This window comes from Maniola jurtina, chromosome 25 (assembly GCF_905333055.1).
Source record: "Maniola jurtina chromosome 25, ilManJurt1.1, whole genome shotgun sequence".
Classification (NCBI taxonomy): Eukaryota; Metazoa; Arthropoda; class Insecta; order Lepidoptera; family Nymphalidae; genus Maniola; species Maniola jurtina.
The window spans coordinates 6865210-6890386 of NC_060053.1; the positions used below are offsets into that span (position 1 = coordinate 6865210).

A 25177-nucleotide genomic window follows, 5' to 3' on the forward strand; every position below is an offset into this window, starting at 1 on the left:
GTTTAATATTCAAATGAAATTGGAACTACGATTGTATGGAGTAAGTGACGGAGGGAGCCCTGTTAACGCCCACTGAGTTTTTTACCTGTCATTTCAAATTCAAATTCAAATTCAAAATATTTTTATTCAATTAGACTTTTACAAGTTCTTTTGAATTGATCTTTTGATTTGTATGAGATTACAGAACAGAGAGAGCCCTATACTAAATTCTCCCCGTGGATACTCTACATGTATGTAGTATGAGAACACGCTTTAATTGTGATTAGTTTTTGGGTTTTATCTATCGATCTAAAATCTAAGGCTGTAGAGTGACTTTGCTCAGATTTAAGACACTGTTAAAACGAGACAGCGTTATACCGCTGGCATAAATCTGTCTCGTTTTAACTGAAACTTAAATCTAAGCAAAGTCAAAGTGCGGTCTATAGATTTCAAGTTAAGGTTGCCTGTCCACCAAAGACGAAAGATATCGAGCTCATTTGACATTTGTTTTTAATCCATTGATGATTTTCTAAGACAAATTATTTTGATATCACTCAATGAAGCAGCAATGTAGAACTAACCAATGTCAAATGAACTCTGTGGCTTTAATTCAGTGTTAGGCGTTAGCCAATCATCTCGAAGCAGGTGGAAAAACAAGTAACATACAAGTTACAAAATATACTCTCTTGGGTTTTAATCCTTACAAAATAAGATAAAAGAGCTAATGAAAATAGGCTGAGTGGACTGGCAGCCTAATAGTCCGACAGCTCAAAATGTAAATTAAAATAAAATCGATGTTTGACTTCTGATATCATTTGGATAATAAAAACATAATACATTACATAATTATTTGTTTCTTTTTCTTTCGCCATATGTGCGCCGGCCCTAAGGCGTCAGACTCCTAATCGGAAGTCGGGGGTTCGATTCCGGACACACATCTCTAACTTTTCAGTAGTGAGTGCGTTTTAAGCAATTGAACATCACTTGCTTTAACGGTGAAGGAAAACATTGTGAGGAAACTTGCATGCCTGAGAGTTCCCCATGTTCTCATAGGTATGTGAAGTCTGTCAAACCCGCACCTGGCCAATGTGATGAACTATTTGTCTAAAATCTAAATCCTTCTCACTCTGAGAAGAGACCCGTTCTCAGTAGTGGGCCGGTGAAGGTTGATCATGATGTAGTCTTTAACTTTGGGAAAATAAAAGGCAAATGTACACTACACTTTTATTAGGAAAACACAAATACATAGTTCATTTTAATTTTTGTAACAAAGAATCTCCCGATATTTTTTGAACGTACAATTTGTACTTAGACAGAGCTAGAAATCACGCTTATATTACACTAGCGACACGCCCCGGCTTCGTACGGGTAGCTTATTACAATTTCCGTAAGGATCCCTAATATTTTGAAAATAAAATATAGCCTATGCCACTCAGGAATAATGTAGCTTTCTACTGGTGAAAGAATTTTCAAAATCGGTTCAGTAGTTGCAGAGATTTCTTCCTACCAACAAACTTACTAACTTTACCTGTTTATAATATTAGGCTAGAAAGGCGAAAGTTTGTATGTGTGTGAGTTTGTTACTCCTTTACGCCACAATGACTGAACCGATTTGGCTGTTTGAAATGGTATAGCCTGATTTAACACATAGGCTACATTTTATGCCAGAATCCACGCGGACGAAGTCACGGGTATCATTTAGTATTATTATACATATAAAATAAAATAAAAGTTCCAACAATCTACATACATATCCGGGAATCTATTTTATCAACTATCTTAAATACTACACATTAATTAATTAATTAATAATTAATTAAAATTATCCTTTCATTTATTTATAATTATGTATAATCCATGCAAGCTAGCATCCTTCTATACTAAATAAATTCTTTAGACCGGGAGCTGGCGAACTATTTGTTTAATGTGTTTATACAGTCAAATTTTTTCAAATTAATATTTTTTTAGATTACAGACTAGCGCTTGGCTGCAATTACACCTGCTAGCAAGTGATGATGCAGCCTAAGGTGGAGCGCGCTTGCCTAGAAGTTGCCTATTCACTCTTGACCTGAAGGTTCCCATATTAAAAGTGGATGGGAAAACTGATGCCAGTAGGGTGTTCCATATCCTAGCGGTTCGGATTAAGAAAGGGGTATCAAATATACTATAATAGCTAAAGCTAATAGAATAGCTAATTTTTAGTTATTACAGATTGCAATAAGTAAAAAGCATTTTTACTTAAAAACACATTTAAACAAGTGTTTAGCGCGTGTTTATTTTGACACAGATTTCTTATGCAAATTTTTTTTTTTTAATTTATTTTTATTCACTTGCTTGCACAGGTAAGCGCTTGACCACAATCACACCTGATGGAAAGTGATGATGTGGTCTAAGATGGGACGCGTTTACCTAGAAGGTGTCTATTCACTGCAAAAACCGTCAATTCGTTTTTAAGTTAAACCTGTTCGTCTTTTTTCATATTGAGTCCGATAGTCTTTATAACTTAAGTACCTACATTCGAAAAACTTCAAATTAGTAACCATTGTGGTCAATTCGGTGGTAAAAAAAATAATTACACTTCATTTAAAGTTATACACAAAAATACACAAACGTGAGAAAATTTAATTTAATTCTGTCAATTTTGTTTATAACTTTAGCAAAGTAGCAATTTAGAACTAAAGCGAGGAATCTAGTTTGTACACAAAGTTTATATTATGTAAAATTCGGTTCTGTATAAACGCTTCGAGACAACAGTCCGGCTGCTCCTAGCCTACTTGATTACCGCAGTAATCGGCTATATTACAACGTGACGTAGTCACTTGATTTAGGGCGATCGCACACTGAGCGGTTGTGCGGCCGCCCTTTACAACATGCGATTTGTAACAACTTAAATCAAAGTGTGCGTGATTTTTTAGACTTTGTTTCATAGAGGCATGATTTTAAAATAGAAAATGATAATTTAATTTGTAACTAGTTTTTTTACATAGCTACTTTTGATATTCCTCCAAATAATTTTCAGTAAATGACCAGTGCCCGTGATTTATCATTATGATGGATAAAAATATTTTCAGTCACATATTTTTTATTTAAAAAAACGCCTTTATAAAACAACGCCTAAATTTTGAATAAAATTATAAATATCATCATAAAAATAAATTAATAATACGCGTATATTTCTATGAATATACAGTCAAATAATATAATTATTCATTTATAACTCAGAGCAGTCTTAATTTTCATACAATAAAATCATTCAAAATCAATACAGTGAGCTCTTTTTCTTGAGATGGACGATTTCACAGGTAACATGTGAAAAATCACATGAATAGCCTTTTCATATGACAACACTTGCTATCTAAAATGGCTAAGAATAATCACGAAGAAAAAATTATGACATTTAAATCCCGCATTATCTTATGGTCATCGATCCGATCTGAGACGCTAAAGAGTGTGCGAGCGAGTGTGTCTAACTCGCATGCGTGCGTTGAGATAGGGGGAAAACATCTAGTTAAATTAATGTAGTAAATGATTGTAAGTATGAAAATTGGAATAATCACTTTTCGTGAAAAATCAAAATGTATCTAATAATAAATTAATGCATGTCATATAAACTGCATGCAAATCTACATAAAATCATTTATGAAATAATGATTATATCACTTCATTTATAAAATCACCAAATATAAATTATTAAAAATAGCAATCATGCGCTATATATTTTAACGCACAAGACAATCTGTAATATCTGAGTCCGTTTTCATCAAAATCTGTTCAGTTGGTTTAAGAGAAGAAAAGGAAACAGAAGAAAATTATTTGAAACGAGCTTACCTGCCCCAGCTGTGCTTGCGTGGAATTTCGGAAAATCGGCGTGGGGCAAGGAATTTCCAAAAATTCTAAAACAGGGACTTTTCATTTTTGACCGAAAAGCCCAAATACCAATCAATATTCATGGATATAACTTGAAAATGACGGACTTTCACCTTTTTTTTTTTTTTTTTCTTTAAATCTGGCTTTACTCTGATTAGCCAATGTCAAGTTTGTGATATTTTCAAGTTATTGAATTTATACAAGTATGGACTCCGTCTGCGCCGGCGCCCGCCGACACACGCGCGGCGCCCCTTTAGAGCGCTTCCCAGTCAGTTCCACCACCAAAAAACACCAACTAACACAAAAACCAGCCACTCTTAACAAAAAAAACACTCCAAACAAGCACAGCACGCGCGCCAGCAAACGCCATCACAGACGAAGTCCAACTTTCACCTTCTATTTAAGTGCCTTAGGGATGGAATTTCCAAAATTCTTTTCATAGTGGGTACCTATGTACATCATACAACTTTCTGACACAAGTTTCTTATCCCAGCGCGCTGTGTTGCTAGATCAGTCAGTCAGTCAAAACAATTCTTTTAACATAGTCACACTAATATTATAAAGGTGAAAGTTTGTATGTGTGTGTATGTGTGTGTGTGTGTGTGTGTGTGTGTGTGTTTGTTACTCCTTCACGCAAAAACTACTGGATGGATTGGGCTGAAATTTAGAATGGACATAGATTATACCCTGGATTAGCACATAGGCTACTTTTTATCCCGGAAAATCAAAGAGTTCCCACGGGAATTTTAAAAACCTACATTCACGCGAACGAAGTCGCGGGCATCAGCTGGTAAAGATATAAGATATTAAAATGTCAATAATTTTATTATAATGTCATACAAAACTATTTAATAAACTAATAAAGAATATAAATATTGTTTAAAAAAATTACCTATGTAAATTGCATAATGTCTGGTTCATAGACTGATTTTACGGTCTGATTAATGCTAAAAATAATAACATTTAGTTATTTTGTTGCAAGTTCTAAAAAGTATTGATATATATTTATCCTAATCCTAATAAGTTGTTGGTGTTTGGATGTTTGTTACTCAATCACGCAAAAACGGCTGAACGGATTTGTATGAAATTTGGAATGGAGATAGATTATACCCTGGATTAGCACATAGGTTACTTTTTATCCCGGAAAATCAAAGAGTTCCCACGGGATTTGGAAAACCTAAATCCACGCGGACGAACTCGCGGGCATCAGCTAGTGGATCGCCAGTCAGTATCCAGTTTGCCCAGGAAATGTCAAATCGCAGTTGGTAATTACATATACATAATAATATACTATATAAGTTACCATAAATATATAAATCACGTGACTACGCCTAGAGGCCGTGGTAAGTTGTTGTCGAAACTTTGAAAAAAAATAACCCATAACTGTCGACTCCATTTTTGACAGCTGTCAAATTTACTCACAGAGGATACATTTTGAGAACACACTCGCCATTTTGTTGTGTCAACATGTCAAAAGTACGATTTTAGACCTTAAGCTGCATGACACGGGTCTACCCGCAAAATTCAAATTTAATTTCGTTTTTCGCAATTTGTAAACTTATACGACAAAGTAGGATTATGGCATTTTAATTGCGCCAATGGCAGTATCATCCTGACATCCATACTAATATTATAAATGTAAAAGAATCTGTCTGTCTGCTACCTTTTCAAGGTCCAACAGTTTAACCGATTTTGATGAAACTTGGTACAGAGTTAGCTTACATCCCGGGGAAGGACATAGGCTACTTTTTATCCCGGAAAATCAAAGAGTTTCCACGGGATTCTTAAAATCCCATCAGTTTGACCAATTTATGTGAAATTTGGTACAGAGGTAGCTTGCATTCCAGAAATTGAAATTAACAACTTTTTATACTGGAAAATCATAAGAGTCCCCACAGGATTTAAAAAAAACTAAATACCCCTAAAAAGATCTGTTCGGTATAAATATGCGCCGGCTCGCTCCACCATCCGCGCGGAATATAGTCATGATTACCATGGCTAATATTCTTATTGAAAAAAAAAAATTAGTGATAAAAAGAGTTTCATAACTTTAAAATCAATATTATTGTCAATGTTTTATATATCAACAAACCTAGATAATGACGAAACAAATCGATACAATAAATAGTTTTGAGAATACAATATCGAATAATGTAGTAATCACCCTCCTACATTTGTTGAAGAAAGCACTTAAGGTGCCCACGCACTCGAACTGAACAGCAGCGGAACTGCGCGTCGCGTCAGCGCCCCGCACGATATTCTCTCCAGCCGCGCCACGCGGCAGTGACGTACGCGCGTCGAGAGAATATCGTGCGGGGCGCTGACGCGACGCGCAGTTCAGTTCGAGTGCGTGGGCACCTTTAAGCACCTTAAAAGTCACTTTTGACATGACACTTGACACATACCAAATATGGTGAGTGCATTCTTAACATGTATGCATTATACTACAACTGTACCTATGGTTTTTGATTGGTAATGACTTAAGTTTAGTTTTTTAGTAATAATATTTGCTCCTTTTTCATCATTAATTGAATCAATGAAAGTGCATGAATAAATACTTCAATTAAGTATATATTTTCATTAAAAAATTGTTTTCTAATTCCATATAAAACGCTAATTTCACAATGTTAGGTAAGAACCTAATATTATTTATGAAAAAATTAACATTTTTCATTAAAATAATAATTTATCTCATAATTTATGTGAACTAAAACTAGCCGATTTAGGTTTCTAAGTTTTTTCTTAATAATTAACACTGATCAAAGTAAATATGTTAATAGAAAATTACATGTCTTATTAAAAAAAAATAGAATTTTTAATATGAGCAAAAAATCACAGACATCAATTAATACAAAAAAAAATCGTTAGTAAGAATTTTTATTAGTTCACTTATTTACTCCCTTGATTCATAAATAAATATTATATTATTAAGTCAGATAAAAAACCTAGTAAAAATATATTAAGTATATAATTTTTCATTAAAGTCCGAAATGTATTTCAATAAAAATTCCCAACATGCTACCACGGCCAAAGTGCTAACTAAAAAGTAAAACTAATAAAACACTGTTTAGCTATCATACAGTTCCGAAATGTAAAGGCCTTATTATATCGTACAAACTTAACAATTTCGACCATCAAAAGGAGTATTGTACCTACTTTGAATAAATGATTTTGACTTTGACTTTGATTTCGGTTTTTAGTATTACTAAATAAATAATTTCATCCACTCACAACCATTTTAAAAATAAACATAATAAATATTTTCTTCGTTTCTTTTCTTTCTAGTTTCGGAGATGGCCACTTATATTCAAACTTACTAAGTCCACCTCTTCATAACATCACTGTAGATAAGCAGTGGTCTAGACGGCTACATACGGCATAATATTAAAAAAAAAATCTGCTACTAGTGAAATGATTTGTTTTTAATATTGTTTCTTACAGAAAATTGATAAGGTTCAAATTAAAAAAAAAAAGAATGAATATATATTTAAATAAGTTTTTAAATCGTCAATGAATGCATCTAGTAAAGTACAAACCACTGGGTTTAGATATTTGTGATTTTGCAAGTAAGTTCCTTGTATAATGCAGACACTATAAAAAAAAATCTGAAAATTCCCACCAGACGCACATGTTTAAAAGACCAGAACCTTTAAAAACCTATATCCAAGCGGATGAAACTATACAAAAACGTTAGTCAACTGAAACACCCTCTCACAACTAGACCACACGATCACATAAACAACCATATCCTACTGTACGATAGCTAAACCGTGTAAAATTAACCTTAAAACCAAAACATTGATCTACCATCACGCTGTAGACATGGGTGTTACGGGTAAAGTCTCTAGAGTTTTACTTTCTACCGACTCTGGGGTTCCGTTCACTTCTGTCAACGCTTTCACTTCACTTTCATTTTCACTTTGCATTTCACTTTCCTTTTCACTTTCCTTCGGGACGTCGGGTTTCACTTCTGTATCCTTTTCGTCCTTGGAGTCTTCTGTGTCTTGACTTGAAGTGTCCATGGTTTCGGGTGATTCTTTCTCAGACTCGGTCTGGTCTGTGTCTTTTGTGTCATCTGTCTGTTTGTCTTGTGTGCTTTCTTGTGGTTTATCTGGAAAAAATTGTGGTTTTTATACTGTGATGATGTTTCGTGTTTTTTATTCTTTACTAGCGCGTTATATTATGCGTAGCAATGCGAACCGCGCGCCGCTATGGCAGACACCTTCACGCAAGTGCCAACAACAATCGTACAACTTCTTTAACATACAATAGCGAGCAAACGTGCAGGCGGGTCATCTGATGTTAAGTGATTACCGCCGCCCATGAACATTTGCAGCGCCATATATATAAAAAAAATGTGTTATGATTTTTCTTTAAATTAATTGCTGCTAACTCGGTCAGCATGATAGACTATGGCCAAACCCTTTCCAGTCTGATGTTGAAATTTATAGAGCGCACTTTGCGCACACAGATTTAAAACACTGTTAAAACGAGACAGTGTTATACGGCTGGCATAAATCTGTCTCGTTTTAACTGAAACTTAAGTCTAAGCAAAGTCAAAGTGCGCTCTATACATTTCAACATGAAAGGCGGCCCGTTCTCAGTAGTGAGCCAGCGAAGGTTAATACAGACAAAATTCAAATTAACATGTTACCTGTTTCGTCAACGTCCATCGGCGTTTCCGGTGCTTTTTTCTCATTTCCATTGACCTTCTGAAAAAAAATCAAAAATAAAGAAATATTCAATATTCTATTCATACAAAGTCGTTGCGGCTAATTAAGTCCTATTACAACCTTTAAATTAAACTAAAATGATATAGTGACGCCAATGGTGCCGATTCTGTTGTCATTCTCTCAACAAAATTTAGAGTATCTGCATCTTTTTCTTTTTTATATTGATAAAGAAGGACGGAATATGAATTTTGCATTTAAATACTCTAAATTTTAGTGCACGCTACAAATTTAAACAATAACAGCTAAAACTCACGAGGTAAGACAGCTTTAAAGTAAATTTAAAACTGTTAAGCTGTGTCTGTCCTTATCATATTACATTAATAAGAAGAGGATGCAAATACTCTAATAAGCTGTGCTCAGAATCAGTATCATTGTCGCTGTATTAGTTCTAACTACAGTTTTTTCTTACATCTACAGGAAGTAACCAGAACGCGAGCAAAAACTTAGCTTATTATCATACCACTTAAACACAATCCAATGCCAATAACCTTAATAAATAAATTGCCTTATTTTGTAGTTATAGTGATTTAACCCGCAATGTATAGCGTGCAAAATTCAAGTCACTGCCCCACCTACGATGCGGCATTGACTTCAAGTGGCCTACTTACGCAACGTTCGTTGACCCCTAGCGCCAGTCAGGTGTTTTATTTGCAATACATTGTGAACTTTTAAAAATACAGGATGTTTTATTTATTTTGTGGTATCTTATTAGCAATCATCAATACTATCGCCTGTCTTCGTTTTTGCTAGCGTTCTCGTCACACTCTAATTTCTAAACCAAACAACATAAACTAAAGACGTCACAAATATACTAATATTCCGTTTTTCCTAAGTTTACTTATATAACAAATGCCAGAAACCGTCTCGGAGAAACGCGTAAGCGACGCGATTGGTACGGCGCTTTAGACCTTCTGAAGTTAGGTTTACACTCGAATCATGATTTCATTGTCAGTTCGCGGCAACAACGGCCTGCCTACTGATTCGCTAACTCGAACTCATTTGACATTTATTTAGAACTAGAGGATGCTCGCGACTTCGTCCGCGTGGATTTAGGTTTTAAAAGATCCCGTGGGATCTGTTTGATTTTCCGGGATAAAAAGTTGCCTATGTCCGCCCCGGGATATAAGCTTACCCTGTACCAAATTTCGTCAGAATTGGTTAAACTGTTGGGCCGTGAAGAGATAGCAGGCAGGCAGACAGACACACTTTCGCATTTATAATATTAGTATGGACTAGAACAGATGATGTCCGCAGCTTCGCCTGCGTGGATTGGTCAGATCCCCTGCAGCATCAGAATTGAGGAGTTGGAATCCAAATTTTTTTATGGAACAATGTCGCAAAGTTCTTTTATCGATTAAAAAAAAATAACGCAAATTGGTTCAGAAATATCGGAGATATCAGTGTACATAGGCAGAAAAACACAACTCCTCCATTTTTCAAAGTCGGTTAAAAAAGTAGCATATGTTTCTCCTTGGTTAATCCTCTACTTGTCTGTGAAAGTCCTGTCAAAATAGGTTTAGCCATTCCGAAGATAAGCCAATTCAAACAGACAGACACTTCAATTTTATTTATTAGTATAGAATATAGATCCATTGAAGGTTTTCTATGAAAAAATCTTTTGATATCACTCAGTGAAGCAGCAATGTAAGAGCAACCAATGTCAAATGAGTTCAGTGTCTATCATGAATCAGCTCAGTGTAGGCCGCGTATAGAGCGCCTCGAGAAACTACTTGTTTACAGCAAACTAAGGAAAACTAATGTTTAGTATAATATGCCTCAACCTCCAACTACTACACAAAAATTTAAAAAGTTTTTGTTTTTAGGGTTTCCGTACCTCAAAAGGAAAAACGGAAGGATCACTTTGACGTCTGTCTGTCTGTCCGTCGTGTCTGTCACGAAAACCTATAGGGTACTTCCCGTTGACCTAGAATCATGAAATTTGGCAGGTAGGTAGATCTTGTAGCACAAGTAAAGGAATAAATCCGAAAAAAATACCCCATTGCGGAACCCTCGGTGCGCGAGTCTGACTCGCACTTGGCCGTTTTTTTACTCAGATACAAGTTCAAAGCAAAACTTTGTTTTGCTGCTAATTGTTCATGAACACATTTTATTTTTTTGTGATGTAACCACGGTTTTCCCCTTACATGTGCCCCAGCTACCTGCCAAATTTTATGATTCTAGGTCAACGGGAAGTACCCTCTAGGTTTCTAGACAGACAGACAGACAACAAAGTGGTTCCTTAACATGAACATAAGGGTTCCTTTTGACGTACGGAACCCTACAAAACCCTGGGATGCAATTTACCTCTATACCAAATTTCGTCAAAATTAGTTAAAGGGTCGTGACAAGCTAGCAGACGGACAGACAGACACACTTACGCATTTATAATATTAAGTATAAATGGCATATTGTGATGCGATCACCTTTAAACCATCACCCATGTGCTTAGTATGAGATTATATCCAACGTTGATAGAATTCGAAATCGAAACATGAGTACACCAGAGTAAAATGAACCTAAATACCCTTGATTTGAAGTCGAAAATTCAGTACCACCGATTTTAATGTCACGTTTCCGCTTGGAGCGCTGCACCCTGGCTGTAGAAGACGTATGGATGAACTTGAGGTTTAAAACAAGACAGTAAGCAGACTATCGGACGTGTCCGTAAGCCAAACAGAAAGGTGTGCGTGCACTGTCGTTTGGGACCCGGCTTGCGGACTAAACATTCAGCGGGCCAAAATTGTATCGGACTTCCGAGGAAGGACAGTCCAAGATTACGTCCTCTACTTCAGTCCAGTTTAAGAAATTAGCTCTAGTATCGATACTAGAGCTAATTTCTTAAACTGGACCCTTTCAAGTAAAGATTTTTATATAAACCTGTGAGGATGATACTGCCATTGTCGCATTAAAATACCATATCATATTAATTTGTCGTATTAATTTACAAATTGCGAAAAACCAAATTAAATTTGAATTTCGCGGGCAGACCCGTCGCTTGCCCCTTAAATCCGATAGTTCGCACAGTTCATTCTACATTTTAATATCCAAATACCTATAATTCGCGTTTGATAGTCTGTTTCCGCCTTTTACTCATTACATTTTACATTATCGCACTCGAATTCTACCAACGTTGGCGAGATGTAAAATCTCATACTAGCACTGATCATACATGAATGCAAGTAATATGTGTAACCTAACGTCGGCGTCCCTTTTTCCCGCTCGACGAAAGCCTCTCCTCTGACTTGGAATTGACGGGCTTCCTTTTTTTTACCTTTTTCACCTGTTTTTTAGCGAAAAAATGGATATAAATAAAGCAAGCAACAAAATAAGCGGAATAGCCTAATGGTAGAAACGTCAAAAAATGGTTCTGTCCACGTTGGTAACGATTTATCGTGCAAAATGTGGAAAAAAACTCAAAATATGGAACCCTCGGTGCGCGAGACTGGGCCACACTTACTAATACTTAATATTATTTCGTAGTTGGTTACTGAAAAATAGTTACCAACGTCGATGGTACCAAAAAACAATATATTATTCACTTCTATCTTTTTTTATGATTATGTAACAAGCCAGAATTCGACCTTGGGCTGCACACTGGTTTTTGTTGTACATTGAGAACAATGCGAGTGAAATAGGTCTAGCCAGTGAGGATGATGCCTATGTCAAAAATGAATTAGTTCTAAGTAATTATTAAATAGAGTGTCTTCCGAAATTCGTAAATCCACATTCGATGCTTGTTTTGAGTTTGCTAATCGTTTTAAACTATCGGATTTAACTAAAAAAAGTACGTCAATTACGTCAAATGTGTATGACGTCAAATGTATTTTTAACCCCCGACCAAAAAAGAGGGGTGTTATAAGTTTGACGTGTACGTATCTGTCTGTGGCATCGTAGCGCCTAAACGAATGAACCGATTTTAATTAAGTTTTTTTTGTTTGAAAGGTGGCTTGATTTTTAATAAAAAGAATATTAGCCATTTTAATCATGACTAATATTCCCCTTTCCCATCCAACTAAGCATTCAGCTTGTGCTAGGACTGGGTACGACAAGAGTGCAACGGCTGGGGTTTGAACCGCCGACCTTACGGAATTCAGTCCACTTCTATAACCGTTGAGCTATTGAGGCTTAAATATTTAATACAATATTTCATACAAGCTCCCGAACTAGGCGAGCGTTATGACGTTTGATAAATCGCTGATTTGGCTAGCAGTCCACATCCCTATTATTTTAGTTAGAAGCATCAGAATGATCTAGAAAAATTAGAAGAAAAATTGTGTTTTTTAATTTATTTTGTACCAAACCGCAAGACTAAAATATAAACATTGAAAGGGCATGCAAAAGGACAGCTTATCTTAAATGATATTTACCAGAAGCCCTAGAATGTGAGAACGAAAAACTTAGAAAAAGCAGAGTGGGTGCTTTTAAAATTTAAAAGATCTATCACACATACACGATACATAGACAGTAATTTATAAATAATACAGGGTGTACTGAGAACACTAACAAAAACTTAGCGCGTCTTAACTTAACTTACGTAGTCGAAATTCCTCGAACACGTACGAAACGATTTGCTTCCTCTTTCCTAATACGAACCGCTAGGATATGAAGCGCCCTTCCGGCATCAGTTTTCCCTTCCACCTATAATATGGGTACCTTCAAGTCAAGAGTGAATAGGCAACTTCTAGGCAAGCGCGCTCCATCTTAGGCTGCATCATCACTTGCTAGCAGGTCTGATTGCAGCCAAGCGCTAGTCTATATAATTAAAAAAAAAAAAGCGCTATTACGACCTAAATAAACACAATCCAATACCAATAACTTTTTGTCTCATACTTGTAGTTTTATGGATTTAGTATTTTCTAAATCCGCAATGTATACCGTGCAACCGCGATCAATACCCCGCCTACGACACGACATTGACCCCACGACGCCTATCTACGCAACGTTCGTTGACCTCTAGCGTCGATGTTTTATTTGCAATATATTGTAAACTTTTAAAAAATACACGTTTTATTTCGTACTTTTTTTCATAGTATCTTATCAGTATTAACCTGTCTTCGTTTTTGCTAGCGTTCTGGTTACACTCTGTATACATAGATATATCCACAATACAGGTATATAATCAATATTGGAGGATTACCTCAACTTCAGCGGGTTGCGCGCTAGAGGTGGAAGATATCTCCTCATCTTGCTCCTGCTTCTTTTGTCTCTTGGTGGGTCTCTTTTTCTCCTCTTCTACGGGCTCTGATTTCTCCTCTTGCGTCTCTTTCTCTGGTGTCGGTGACGCGTCTTTTTGGGGGTTAGGGTCCTCCTGGAAATGAAATTAGTTAATTCATGTAGAAAAATGTATGTATGTAATATATGTAAATGTACGACGAATATAGTATTTACATACGACGTATTTGAAGCTCTCTCTTACTCTTTATACTTACAACAAGTAGTACTGTGTGTTGACCCCCCGCGGATATGTGAAGAGGGGTCCGGTCCTGGTGTGTAACGCACACCGCGCTGGTGGGTTCGGCCGCGTCTTGACTCTTGCCGGTGCTCCATGATAATACTTCGCCTAGAAACTTACTCTGTATACTTACAACAAGTAGTACTGTGTGTTGACCCCCCGCGGATATGTGAAGAGGGGTCCGGTCCTGGTGTGTAACGCACACCGCGCTGGTGGGTTCGGCCGCGTCTTGACTCTTGCCGGTGCTCCATGATAATACTTCGCCTAGAAACTTACTCTGTATACTTACAACAAGTAGTACTGTGTGTTGACCCCCCGCGGATATGTGGAGGGGGGTCCGGTCCTGGTGCGTAACGCACACCGCGCTGGTGGGTTCGGCCGCGTCTTGACTCTTGCCGGTGCTCCATGATAATACTTCGCCTAGAAACTTACTCTGTATACTTACAACAAGTAGTACTGTGTGTTGACCCCCCGCGGATATGTGAAGAGGGGTCCGGTCCTGGTGTGTAACGCACACCGCGCTGGTGGGTTCGGCCGCGTCTTGACTCTTGCCGGTGCTCCATGATAATACTTCGCCTAGAAACTTACTCTGTATACTTACAACAAGTAGTACTGTGTGTTGACCCCCCGCGGATATGTGAAGAGGGGTCCGGTCCTGGTGTGTAACGCACACCGCGCTGGTGGGTTCGGCCGCGTCTTGACTCTTGCCGGTGCTCCATGATAATACTTCGCCTAGAAACTTACTCTGTATACTTACAACAAGTAGTACTGTGTGTTGACCCCCCGCGGATATGTGAAGAGGGGTCCGGTCCTGGTGTGTAACGCACACCGCGCTGGTGGGTTCGGCCGCGTCTTGACTCTTGCCTGTGCCTAACTGGCCTTCACTGCCCATGCCCCATGATAACACTTCACCTAGAACAAAGAAAAGTAATGTTACTTGAATACAGGTGTAATTAGAAAATCCGAAAACCGTGAATTTGTGGTTACATCACAAAAAAATATTGTATTTTCCATTTTCAAAGTAAGATAACTATACCAAAAACGTATCATATGAAAGGGCTTTACCTGCACATGCTAAAACAGATTTTCATTTATTTTTATGCATAATAGTTTTTGATTTATCGTGCAAAATGTCGGAAAAAATCCCGAGTACGGAACCCTCGGTGCGCGAGTCTGACTCGCACTTGGCTGGTTTTTATCTGTGACACTAACAGCAAATAAATGCATTTGGACTTCGTCTGTGGTGGCGTTTGCTGGCGCGCGTGTTGTGACTTTTTGGAGTGTTTTTTTGTTAGAAGTGGCCGGTTTTTGTGTTCTGCTGGTGTTTATCGGTGGTGGAACTGACTGGGAAGCGCTCTAAAGGGGCGCCGCGTGTATGTCGGCGGGCGCCGGCACAGACGAAGTCCATACACATATAGTTTCCCTAACTTGTAAATAACTACAAACTTGACATTGGCTAATCAGTGTAAAGCCAGACGAGAGAGAAAAAAAAATGCATTTTCTACTCACCACTACTTGTGACGGCGAAGGAGTTGCTAGTGCCGGCCGCTATGCTGATGCAGTTTTTGTTCTGCAATTTTGGGATTGGCTCCAGGATTTCCGCGTCTCCCGATTTCTCTCCTAATCCTAACCTGGAAAGAGAAAAAACTAATTTTGATTTCTCTATGATAATTTCTTATTTGACTGATTTGATTGTATATAAAATCTTTGAAAAGAGTAACCGCCGAGTTTCTTGCTGGTTCTTCTCGGTAGGAAACGCATTCCGAACCAGTGGTAGCCGTGACGTCATTCACCGTCCGTACTCGCATCGTCCAATAGAGGCCGTTGGAGCCGGAAAGTCCTTGAGTGCAGACTGCGTATACGCAAGCGTAGTGTGGGACGCCCTCCAGCACGATGGACTGGCGATATAAAGCGGCTGGCGGAAGTGGCTGGATGAGGAAGGCTGAGGACCGGGTGTGGTAGCGCTCTACAGGGAAGACCTATGTCTAACAGTGGACGTCCACAGGATGATGATATCTTAGCACGTTAGACTATGGCCAATCTTCTCATTCAGGAAACTAAGTAGTGACCTACCGACTCACTACTAAGCACGGGTCGGGCTGATCCTGATGATCTGAAACCAATGGTATTGGATGGGATGCCGTGACGTCACTCACCGTCCGTACTCGCATCTTCCAATAGCGTGCGCCTTGCCGCCTTCGTCCACGGCTAAGGAGTGGTGCTGGCCGGCCGCGACGGCGTTCCAAGAGTTGCCGGCGAAAGCGTCGCATTCCGTGGGCGAGAACAACGCTGTTTTACGTTTCTCACCCGTTATACCTGCATACAAAAAATATCAGTCAAGTGCGAGTCGGAGTAGCTCACGAAGGGTTCAGTACCAACGTACAGAATATGTTCTATTTCACGAAGACCGTATGGCTACGTTTGTGTGAGTGCACACGTACACATTGTCATGGTGTGCGTGTCACATAAGTTTCGACCGCGACGCGGTTTACGTTACGCACGTATCACACTAATATTATAAAGGCGAAAGTTTGTGTGTATGTGTGTGTGTATGTTTGTTACTCTTTCACGCAAAAACTACTTGACAGATTTGGCTGAGATTTGGAATGGAGATAGATAATATCCTGGATTAGCACTTTTTATCCTGGAATATCGAAGAATTTCCACGGGATTTCCAAAAACCTAAATCCACGCGGACGAAGTCACGGGTATCTGCTAGTTATAATAGACTAAGCAGCTTTCGCGGATGCGTCTATCAGAAGTGCTTCGAGTTTTCCCGATTGTTTGTTTAATCTATTCTTGAACTGGTTAACAGAGCTTGATTAAAACTAAAAAGTCTAGATAATATTTAGAGGAGTTTTTGGATTGTTTCTATTAAGGAAATTATATTCATAATAATTATTAGGTAAAATACTTTATTCAGGACTGAGTAGCACTCACCGAGTTGTCCATAGTTATTGAGACCCCACGCGAACATTTTGTCCTTATTCGCGTCGAGCACGAATGTTGCATGGTATCCAGCCCATACACGTGACACGCCAGTTTTTAGTGTCACCTTCGACGGCACTAGCAGAGCACCTGAAATATGATAAATGAACACACTATTATTGTAGTCAAAGGCCGTAAGTCGTTTAACCCCTTAATGGTTACGTGTGTGTGGCATGTTTATAGAAAAAGGTCATAAATTCGACAGCTTTTTGATGCAATGGTTTTGCAGAATTGCTACTTGAATTCTGAGGTCGACCATACCTATACCACAAAACAAAATAATATTTCTTCGTAGAAAACCTTAAAATAAATGTCAAATGAGCTTGGCGGATATCATTCAGTGTTAGACACGGCTGCTCGATTGCGGGAAATCTCGCAATCGTTGTGATTGGCTGAATTTATGGTATTCTTGTTGCAACAATACATTGTGGCCAACAAGTGAGCAAGCATCAACCAATCGAGATGATAGCGATTGTGACATTGTAGCTGTCATTCTACCGCAATCAAGCCTCTGAGGCTTAACATAATTTATGTCATCATCATTATCAACCGATAGATGTCCACGGCTGGGAACCTACACTGTCTACCACATGTTCAAGATGTCTTAATACGTAACAGAGTCTATTTATTTTTCATATATTATATCTATGTGAGACTCCTAACATTATAGGTTTAATGGAAAGAGGTCATAACCCTCAGCAATGAGGAATATGACAGTAAAAAAAAGAGAAAGTACAAAGTAAATACTTACTGAACCCTTGCCTCGCGTCTCTTGATGCGGACCTCTGCGACAGCCTGCCCAACTGCCCCTGCTCCCCGCAACCCATCGTGTACACTGAACCTGATACCTGCAACACGACAAATTGCCTGTTTTACCCAACCTGGTAGACATCTGCCTAATTACGTGATCTAAAACTGTCAAAGTCAAATCATTTATTCAAAATGGGTAATGTGGGTACTGTGAATGAATGGATAAACTTTTATTATACACTAGCTGTGCCCGCGACTTCGTTCGCGTGGAATAGCTCTCAGCGCGCTTTATACAGCCACGGACGCTCAGGCGCGAGGCGTGTAGTACGTACTCTGTACGTTAAAAATGTTCGCCGTGATTTTTTAAATTGGCATAACTTTTTTATTTATGAACTGATTGACATGAAATAAACACTAAATGTTAAGTGAAGCTTATTACAATATATTAGTGAAAACCGTATCTAAATCGAATAAGCCGTTTCTGATATTAGCGTGCACAAACACACAGACAAACAGACAAAAAAAAATTAATTACAATTTCGGGTTCGGCGTCGATATAATAACAACCCCTGCTACTTTTTTTTATATATTTCCATTATACAGACACCACTTTTCTACAATTTTATTATATGTATAGACTACAAAATTAGTACAGAAAACATTTACAAAGCAAAACAAAAATATAGGCAGCAGCAGCATGCAGGTCATAGAGGCACAAATGCGCTGCTTACCCTGATTCAAATAGTTCTACGCTCATTTTTCATCAAGACCGCCAGTAAAGAGGGGACTAGCTAACTTATGCCGACCCTGACTATAAACTCTGCGCACGCCACTGATAGGCAGGTACAATTTAGCGGCCTTATCGCTACCTAGCGATCTCTTCCAGGCAACCAAAATGGTGCAAAGGACATAAATTTAGAATATCCTGCCCAACATGAAACTTACCCATAACATAACAAGATGGTCTCCCCCTGAAGCCAATGCTACTGCTGGTTCTCCAATGTCCACCTTGACTGGCTCTTTACACGCCTTGCCCTATCGCCCTCTCACCACTAAACCCATGCTGCCATGGGAATCCTGCCCAAGATGAAACTTACCGATAACATAACAAGATGATCTCCCCCTGAAGCCAATGCTACTGCTAGTTCTCCAATGTCCACCTTGACTGGCTCTATACAGGCCTTGCCCTCGCCCTCTCACCACTAAACCCATGCTGCCATGGGAATCCTGCCCAAGATGAAACTTACCGATAACATAACTAGATGGTCTCCCCCTGAAGCCAATGCTACTGCTGGCTCTCCTATGTCCACCTTTACTGGCTCTTTACACGCCTTGCCCTCTCGCCCTCTCACCACTAGACCCATGCTGCCATGGGAATCCTGCCCAACATGAAAATATTTATTAATTTATTTACAGAAAAACAGAAATATGGCTTAAGGGCTCTGGGTTCTAGCCCTTTTGCGCCTGCTTCATAGCAATCTTTCAAGCAACTAGACATACAAAAATGTGTAAGAAAAATAGGATGGGCATACACAGACTAGGTTTTTTCCTCACTAAAGATATTTTGCACCATTTCTTAACCAACCTCAAAAAAAGGAGAAGGTCCTAAATTCAACTATATGTGTTTTTTGTATGTTTGTTACGCGACTACTCCGCCAAATATGAACTGATTTAGATTTTTTTTTTGTTTGGAAGGTCATACTTCCGAGGTGATCCCATTTGAGTTTGGTGAAAATCTGATGACTATCTTTGGAGATAGAGAAAAGAATTGCTCGCGATCAGTGTACTGGTTTAGTAAACTAGGTTTTTAACCAGGTATAGCATATTTTAATATAGTAGTGGCCCACTGTATTAAAATGTGGAGTCACAAACAATATGAAGAGTAGACAGTTTGTGCGGCTAATTGGCACCTGCTCCAAAAAATGTTAATATAGATCTAGATTAACTCTTGTATACATAATATATTCGGTAATAAATTAAATAACTTTTTTACTTTTTAGTGTTTGTGGTTATTGAAGTCGGTTTTTTTGTTTGAATTTTTTTATTATCATATTGCTTTTAATGAAACTCACTCTAAACGCTCCCCAAGCATAGACATCTCCGTTGTTAAGCAAAGCAGCAGAGTGTGAGTCCCCTGCTGCAATGGCCACGGCTGGCTGCGGCAACGCCACAGCCTTTGGTGTGCCTTCATCCTTATCCGTGGATGTTATTCTGCCTAAGGCTCCTTCATCATTGCAGCCAAAAGTCCAGACCTGGGAATTTGATAAAAATCTATGATATTGTATAGAAGCAGACGTAACTTTGCGGAAGTCCATGATATACAAAGTCAAAGTCAAAATCATTTATTCAAAGTAGCTACAATTGATCGTGAAATTGTTTTTGAATCTACTGTAATCGAATTAATTACATAACTTAAAACTAAAGCTACAAGGGTTCCAAACGCGCCCAAGTCTGAGAAGAGCCCACAACAAACTCAGCCGGGTATAATACAAAGAATTTAAAGCTTAATTTGCTATAATACGCTAATTAATAATAGCGTTAATCATTTTTTATTCTTCTTGGATAACCTAATGTGGGTACCATCGGACAGGGAATAATTGAATATGATATTTTTTTGGTTAATAAATATTTTTACATTTTCATTTTTTTGTATGAATCTATGAATCAAGAGATAACTTTGTGGTGAATTTGTGGTTACATCACAAAAAAAATTAAATTGAAAACACTAATTATATTTGATCATGAATACTCATGAACAAATATAATTATTAATTAGTGTTTTCAAATTTCAAAGTAAGATACCCTTCATATGATACCCCACTTGGTATAGTTATACCAAGTGTAAGGTGTGTAAATAGTGATATGATACCCCACTTGGTATAGTTATACCACATGCAAAATAAATGTTATATTTATTTCTTTGTACCTTTCCATCACTATCCAGCGCGATGGTATGCATGCCCCCCGCGTGTGCGTCCACTATCTTGTTACCCAGCGCGGCCACGTAGCGAAACCTGAGAGAAAGTAAACAGTTTTATCTATCCTTATCCACACTATCTTTATCTATCATTAACTTGGTGATATGCAGGCAATGGGCAGGACGGGCACATAGTTCTACCTACCTACCTAAACCGATAGATATTGGGAAGTATAGTGTTGGAAGACCCCCCCCCCCCCCCCCCCCCCTTATGGACACAAGGTCCAAACAGTGGCAGGTAGCAGCTGGACCCAGCGTAAAACTGTGACATGTGGGAGTCCCCACAAGAGAGCTATGACCAGCAACTGTCTGTCGGTTGATAGCGATGATAAGAAGGAAAACATCATAAAAAAACCTGCCTGAGTTCTCCATGTTACCTAAGGTGTGTAATGATAATCCGTACTTGGCAAGCATGACCAAACCCTTATTCTCAGAGGAGACCTGTACTCAGTATTGAGCCGGCCATGGGTTGATCATGATGAGATGATGTTGTTAAACCACATAATAAGCCTTAACTCGTCAGTATTAATAATTTCTCATGGTAAGACTGTTAAGGCAGAAACAAACTATCGGACATGTCCGTAAGCCATGGCTGACAGCCTTGACAGATAGGTGTGCACTCATTTGGGACGCTGCAGCCAGAATTCTATCAGACGTTCAGTGCTCAAGGCTCAAGGTTACATCCGCTACTTACATTTAATAGTTTACACAGTTCAGTGTACATTTTTCCACAGATAATTTGCTTCCACCTTTAGTCTATCTTTTTTAATGTATCTTTGTCTATGGCTCACTTGGTGGTCTCCATGACATCTTCTCCGAGGCCCAGTTGCCCCACATCTCCCTGTCCGCATGTCAACACTGAACCCCTCTTTTTGGGCGCAGTTGGTATCTCCAATTGGATCGCTGCTGAACAGAAACAGAAATCTAAATATAAAAGGAAAAGCTGACTTTACTGACTGATCTAATAATGCACAGCTCAAACTATTGAACGGATCAGGCTGAGATTCGGCATGCAGATAGCTATTACTATGTAGACATCCCCTAAGAAAAGATTTTTGAAAAGTCAATTCCTAAGGAGATAAAATCAAGTTTGTTACTCAATCACGCAAAAACGGCTGAACGGATTTGGATGAAATTTAGCATGCATGTAGCCTTTGACATGGAAAAGAACATAGGCTATCTTTTATCCCAGAAAATTAAAGAGTTCCTACAGGATTATTATAAAACCTCTATTCACGCGAACGAAGTCGCGGGCATCAGCTAGTATGTAATAAATGTGTTTATTTATAGGACCTTATGAACCAAAAATAATTAATGCTTGGTTGCAAACTAATAGAGTAGAAGTAATAATGAAGAAAATTAGTTATTGTTTCTTTACATTATGAATAAATTGTACTATATATACATACTGCATAGTATTGTAAACCTATCTTAATAAATAATAATCTTAAACCTATAAATACTTACTATGAATATTATCACATACCACATTATAATGTATGTTGTACACCTTGTTGCTAACTAAGTAGGTACTTAAATAGGTAGGTAGGTATTTATATTCCTAATCTGCATTCATTCAAAGAATATTATCTATGACATTGTAAGGGTAATGCTAATAAAAGTGTTATGTTCCATGATTTATCTCAAGGAAATGATGTTTTTTAAATAAAAATGTATAGGTAAGTACCTATTTATTTTATTGTTATTAAAAGTATATTTATGCGAGATAAAATTATATCATTCGAAATCAAGGTCGCCATTACAAACAGCGCTAATATTATTTGAAAATAGAATGCCAGATGCACGTACTTTGCCGCGATAATTCGCGTAACCTCAAAACATTCCACTTGGAACACGCTTACGTAATATTAGCGGTATATATCAAAATCGCGGCAACAATTAACCTCCTTGCGTGTTCCAAATGGTGATCGCGACATAAATAACATGCCCCCATGCGAGGATAAAGCTAAAAGGCGGCAATAACATCCAAGTATAGGCGCTTTATTTCCCGCCATCATGGTTTGACAGGTCATTGACGTCGCATAGAAATGCAAAGAAAACAAATTAAAAATATCGTTTCAGGTACCGACCTCCGCGTTTTTTCTTGTTTTTGGGCGCCGATGATGCCGTGACAGCAGAAGTCTTGGACGCCGTCCGCTTTACACCTCGCGCCGCCGGCATTTTGCCTGCAATATTGCAAAGGACGCGTCAGTAAACACGAAGGCCTACAGACAGGGAGCGCGGCAAAAGTTGGCTCGCCGGGGGCTTTGCACTGATGAAGCGCTTTTAATTACATTAGCGTAATTTCCACGCAAATCTTCCTCTTGTGTTAATAACAAGGCCACGGTTTGAAAGATTCAGCCGAAACGCACATTAGGTTATATTACGCGTTATATAGCACTACACTGGGTCAAACAACGCATCCGAAACATAAGGGCGAACGTTGCACGCTAGCGGAATAATTTACTTACTGTTTTATTATGTAATAGATTAATATTCCGAATTAATGAAAATTTATATGAAATCACTAAAGAATATGGGATGACGTATTATTTCAACAGAGTACAAATCTCGTGCATGATCTCCACTCGCTTCGCTTGGCTAACGCACCATAGACAATGTTTTTTTTTGTAGAGCAAGGTGTCTCATGTCATCCGGCGATACAGATTATATATAGAAACAGAGAAGTAATAATTTAGTCTTTGGTCTTTTATGTTTTTAATCCCTTACAGTACAAACGGGTAACATTGATATAGCATATCAAGGATTTAAGGTTTTACGTAGGAGTGGAATATTTATTAGTCCAAAAGATTACTAAACAACTTGCAATACAAAAACCGATACTGAGGTTTTTTAATCGGACTTTTGTGCTATGTGAATGGAACATTTAGTAGTTCTATTGTAGTTAGGTTTTTCCTTTATCTTTGGAAAATATAGCATTTTTTTCTAAAAAATATTGTTTTATTAACTATATAGCGGATCTCTATAAACTCCTTAGCTGTAAGAATAGGTAATCTGATCCATCATTAGAATTATTTCACTTAAAGTGGGATTATTCCGCGATTTTTCTTAGGTCTTAATTTTGCCGAACAAAGGAGATACCTAGGTACGTACTATCAAAAATATAAGGCCCTTCAACTAGGGCTTGTACCTACAATATGCCTACTCAAAAATCGCGAAAATACTTCATTTATGCACAGTCGGTAGGTATTTTGAAATTTTTTAAATCACTTGTTCGCAATAAGCTATTATGCTAAACCCTGCTTTCTATATGGTAATTCGAGTGAATTCTGGCAATTTTGCGTAATTTTCGTACCATGGCGTACCTCACTATCAAAATTGCTATTGATTATGTCTACGATCCTAACGCAGCACATGGGTGCACGGGTAAATACGAATTCCCCTTGCACCCACCGGTGGCAGAAGCCAGTGGGTGCACGGGTAGCTTCTCAATTAAAGCTGTTATATTTTTCTTGTACTTACTCTCCTACTAATCACACTAATATTATAAAGGCGAAAGTTTGTATGTTTGTGTGTGTGTATGTGTGTGTGTGTGTGTGTGTGTGTGTGTGTGTGTGTGTGTGTGTGTGTGTGTGTGTGTGTGTGTGTGTGTGTGTGTGTATGTTTGTTACTCCTTCACGCAAAAACTACTGAACGGATTGGGCTGAAATTTAGAATGGAGATAGATTTTACCCTGGATTAGCACATAGGCTACTTTTTTCCCTGAAAATTAAAGAGTTCCCACGGGATTTTTCCTAATATTTCTAATAGTAAATCGATACTAAACTTAATATTAAAGGTATGAAAGTCTTTGTCTGTCTGTCTGCTAGCTTTTCACGGCCCATCTGTTTAACCGTTCATAACGAAATTTAGTACAAAGTTACTTGCATCCCAGGGAAGGACTTTGGCTAAACCTTGATCCACGTGAACGAATTGTCACGGGCATCAACTAGGAAGTATCTACCAATTATTATTTATTATTTACTAGCTGATGCCCGCAAATTCGTTTTCAGGGATATAGGTTTTTAAAAATCCCGTGGGAAGTCATTGATTTTCCGGGATAAAAAGTAACCTATGCGTTAATCTATCTCTATTCCTAATTTGAGCCAAATCCGTCCAGTAGTTTTTGCATGAAAGAGTAACAAACATCCATCTAAACAAACTTTTGCGTTTATAATATTAATCAGTAGGTAGTAGGATGTGAAAGTTTGGATGTTTGTTACTCCTTCACGCCACAATGAATGATTTTGAGTTTTGGTACAGAACCACAAACCAAAACTATTGGGTGTTATCTGTAGGTTGTAACCTTTTAAACTCCGCCTACCTTGAAAGCCTTCGCTATATGTTTGTCTCTTTCTCTCATGATTTCTCGCTCTGAAATATACAACCTCCACTATGCTATTAGTAAAATAAAGTGTCAAGTAAAATTTT

At 38.1% G+C, this 25177-nt stretch overlaps 1 protein-coding gene and 1 long non-coding RNA gene across 4 annotated transcripts; both read right to left on the reverse strand.

Moving 5' to 3' along the window:
* Positions 1 to 1191: 1191 nt before the first annotated feature.
* LOC123878057 lies at positions 1192 to 4440 on the reverse strand. 2 transcript variants are annotated; one of them, XR_006798733.1, is made up of 3 exons: positions 4240 to 4440; positions 1693 to 3959; positions 1192 to 1309 (listed from the first exon to the last, which is right to left on the reverse strand). It is a non-coding gene; the product is annotated as an uncharacterized LOC123878057 (long non-coding RNA). The 2 variants fall into 2 exon arrangements; XR_006798734.1 differs by having other exon boundaries at positions 1192 to 3959.
* A 2656-nt stretch (positions 4441 to 7096) lies between these two features.
* LOC123878048 (regulator of chromosome condensation) lies at positions 7097 to 23357 on the reverse strand. 2 transcript variants are annotated; one of them, XM_045925071.1, is made up of 14 exons: positions 23218 to 23357; positions 22837 to 22932; positions 21538 to 21649; positions 20696 to 20783; positions 19842 to 20021; positions 19017 to 19148; positions 17771 to 17867; positions 16972 to 17109; positions 16188 to 16347; positions 15541 to 15662; positions 14789 to 14943; positions 13717 to 13887; positions 8501 to 8558; positions 7097 to 7957 (listed from the first exon to the last, which is right to left on the reverse strand). In XM_045925071.1, the coding sequence occupies exons 2-14, from the start codon at positions 22925 to 22927 to the stop codon at positions 7656 to 7658; spliced, it is 1806 nt and encodes a 601-aa protein (XP_045781027.1). In that variant the 5' UTR covers positions 22928 to 22932; positions 23218 to 23357; the 3' UTR covers positions 7097 to 7655. The 2 variants fall into 2 exon arrangements, with proteins under 2 accessions (XP_045781027.1, XP_045781026.1); XM_045925070.1 differs by having other exon boundaries at positions 21538 to 21652.
* Positions 23358 to 25177: the final 1820 nt, after the last annotated feature.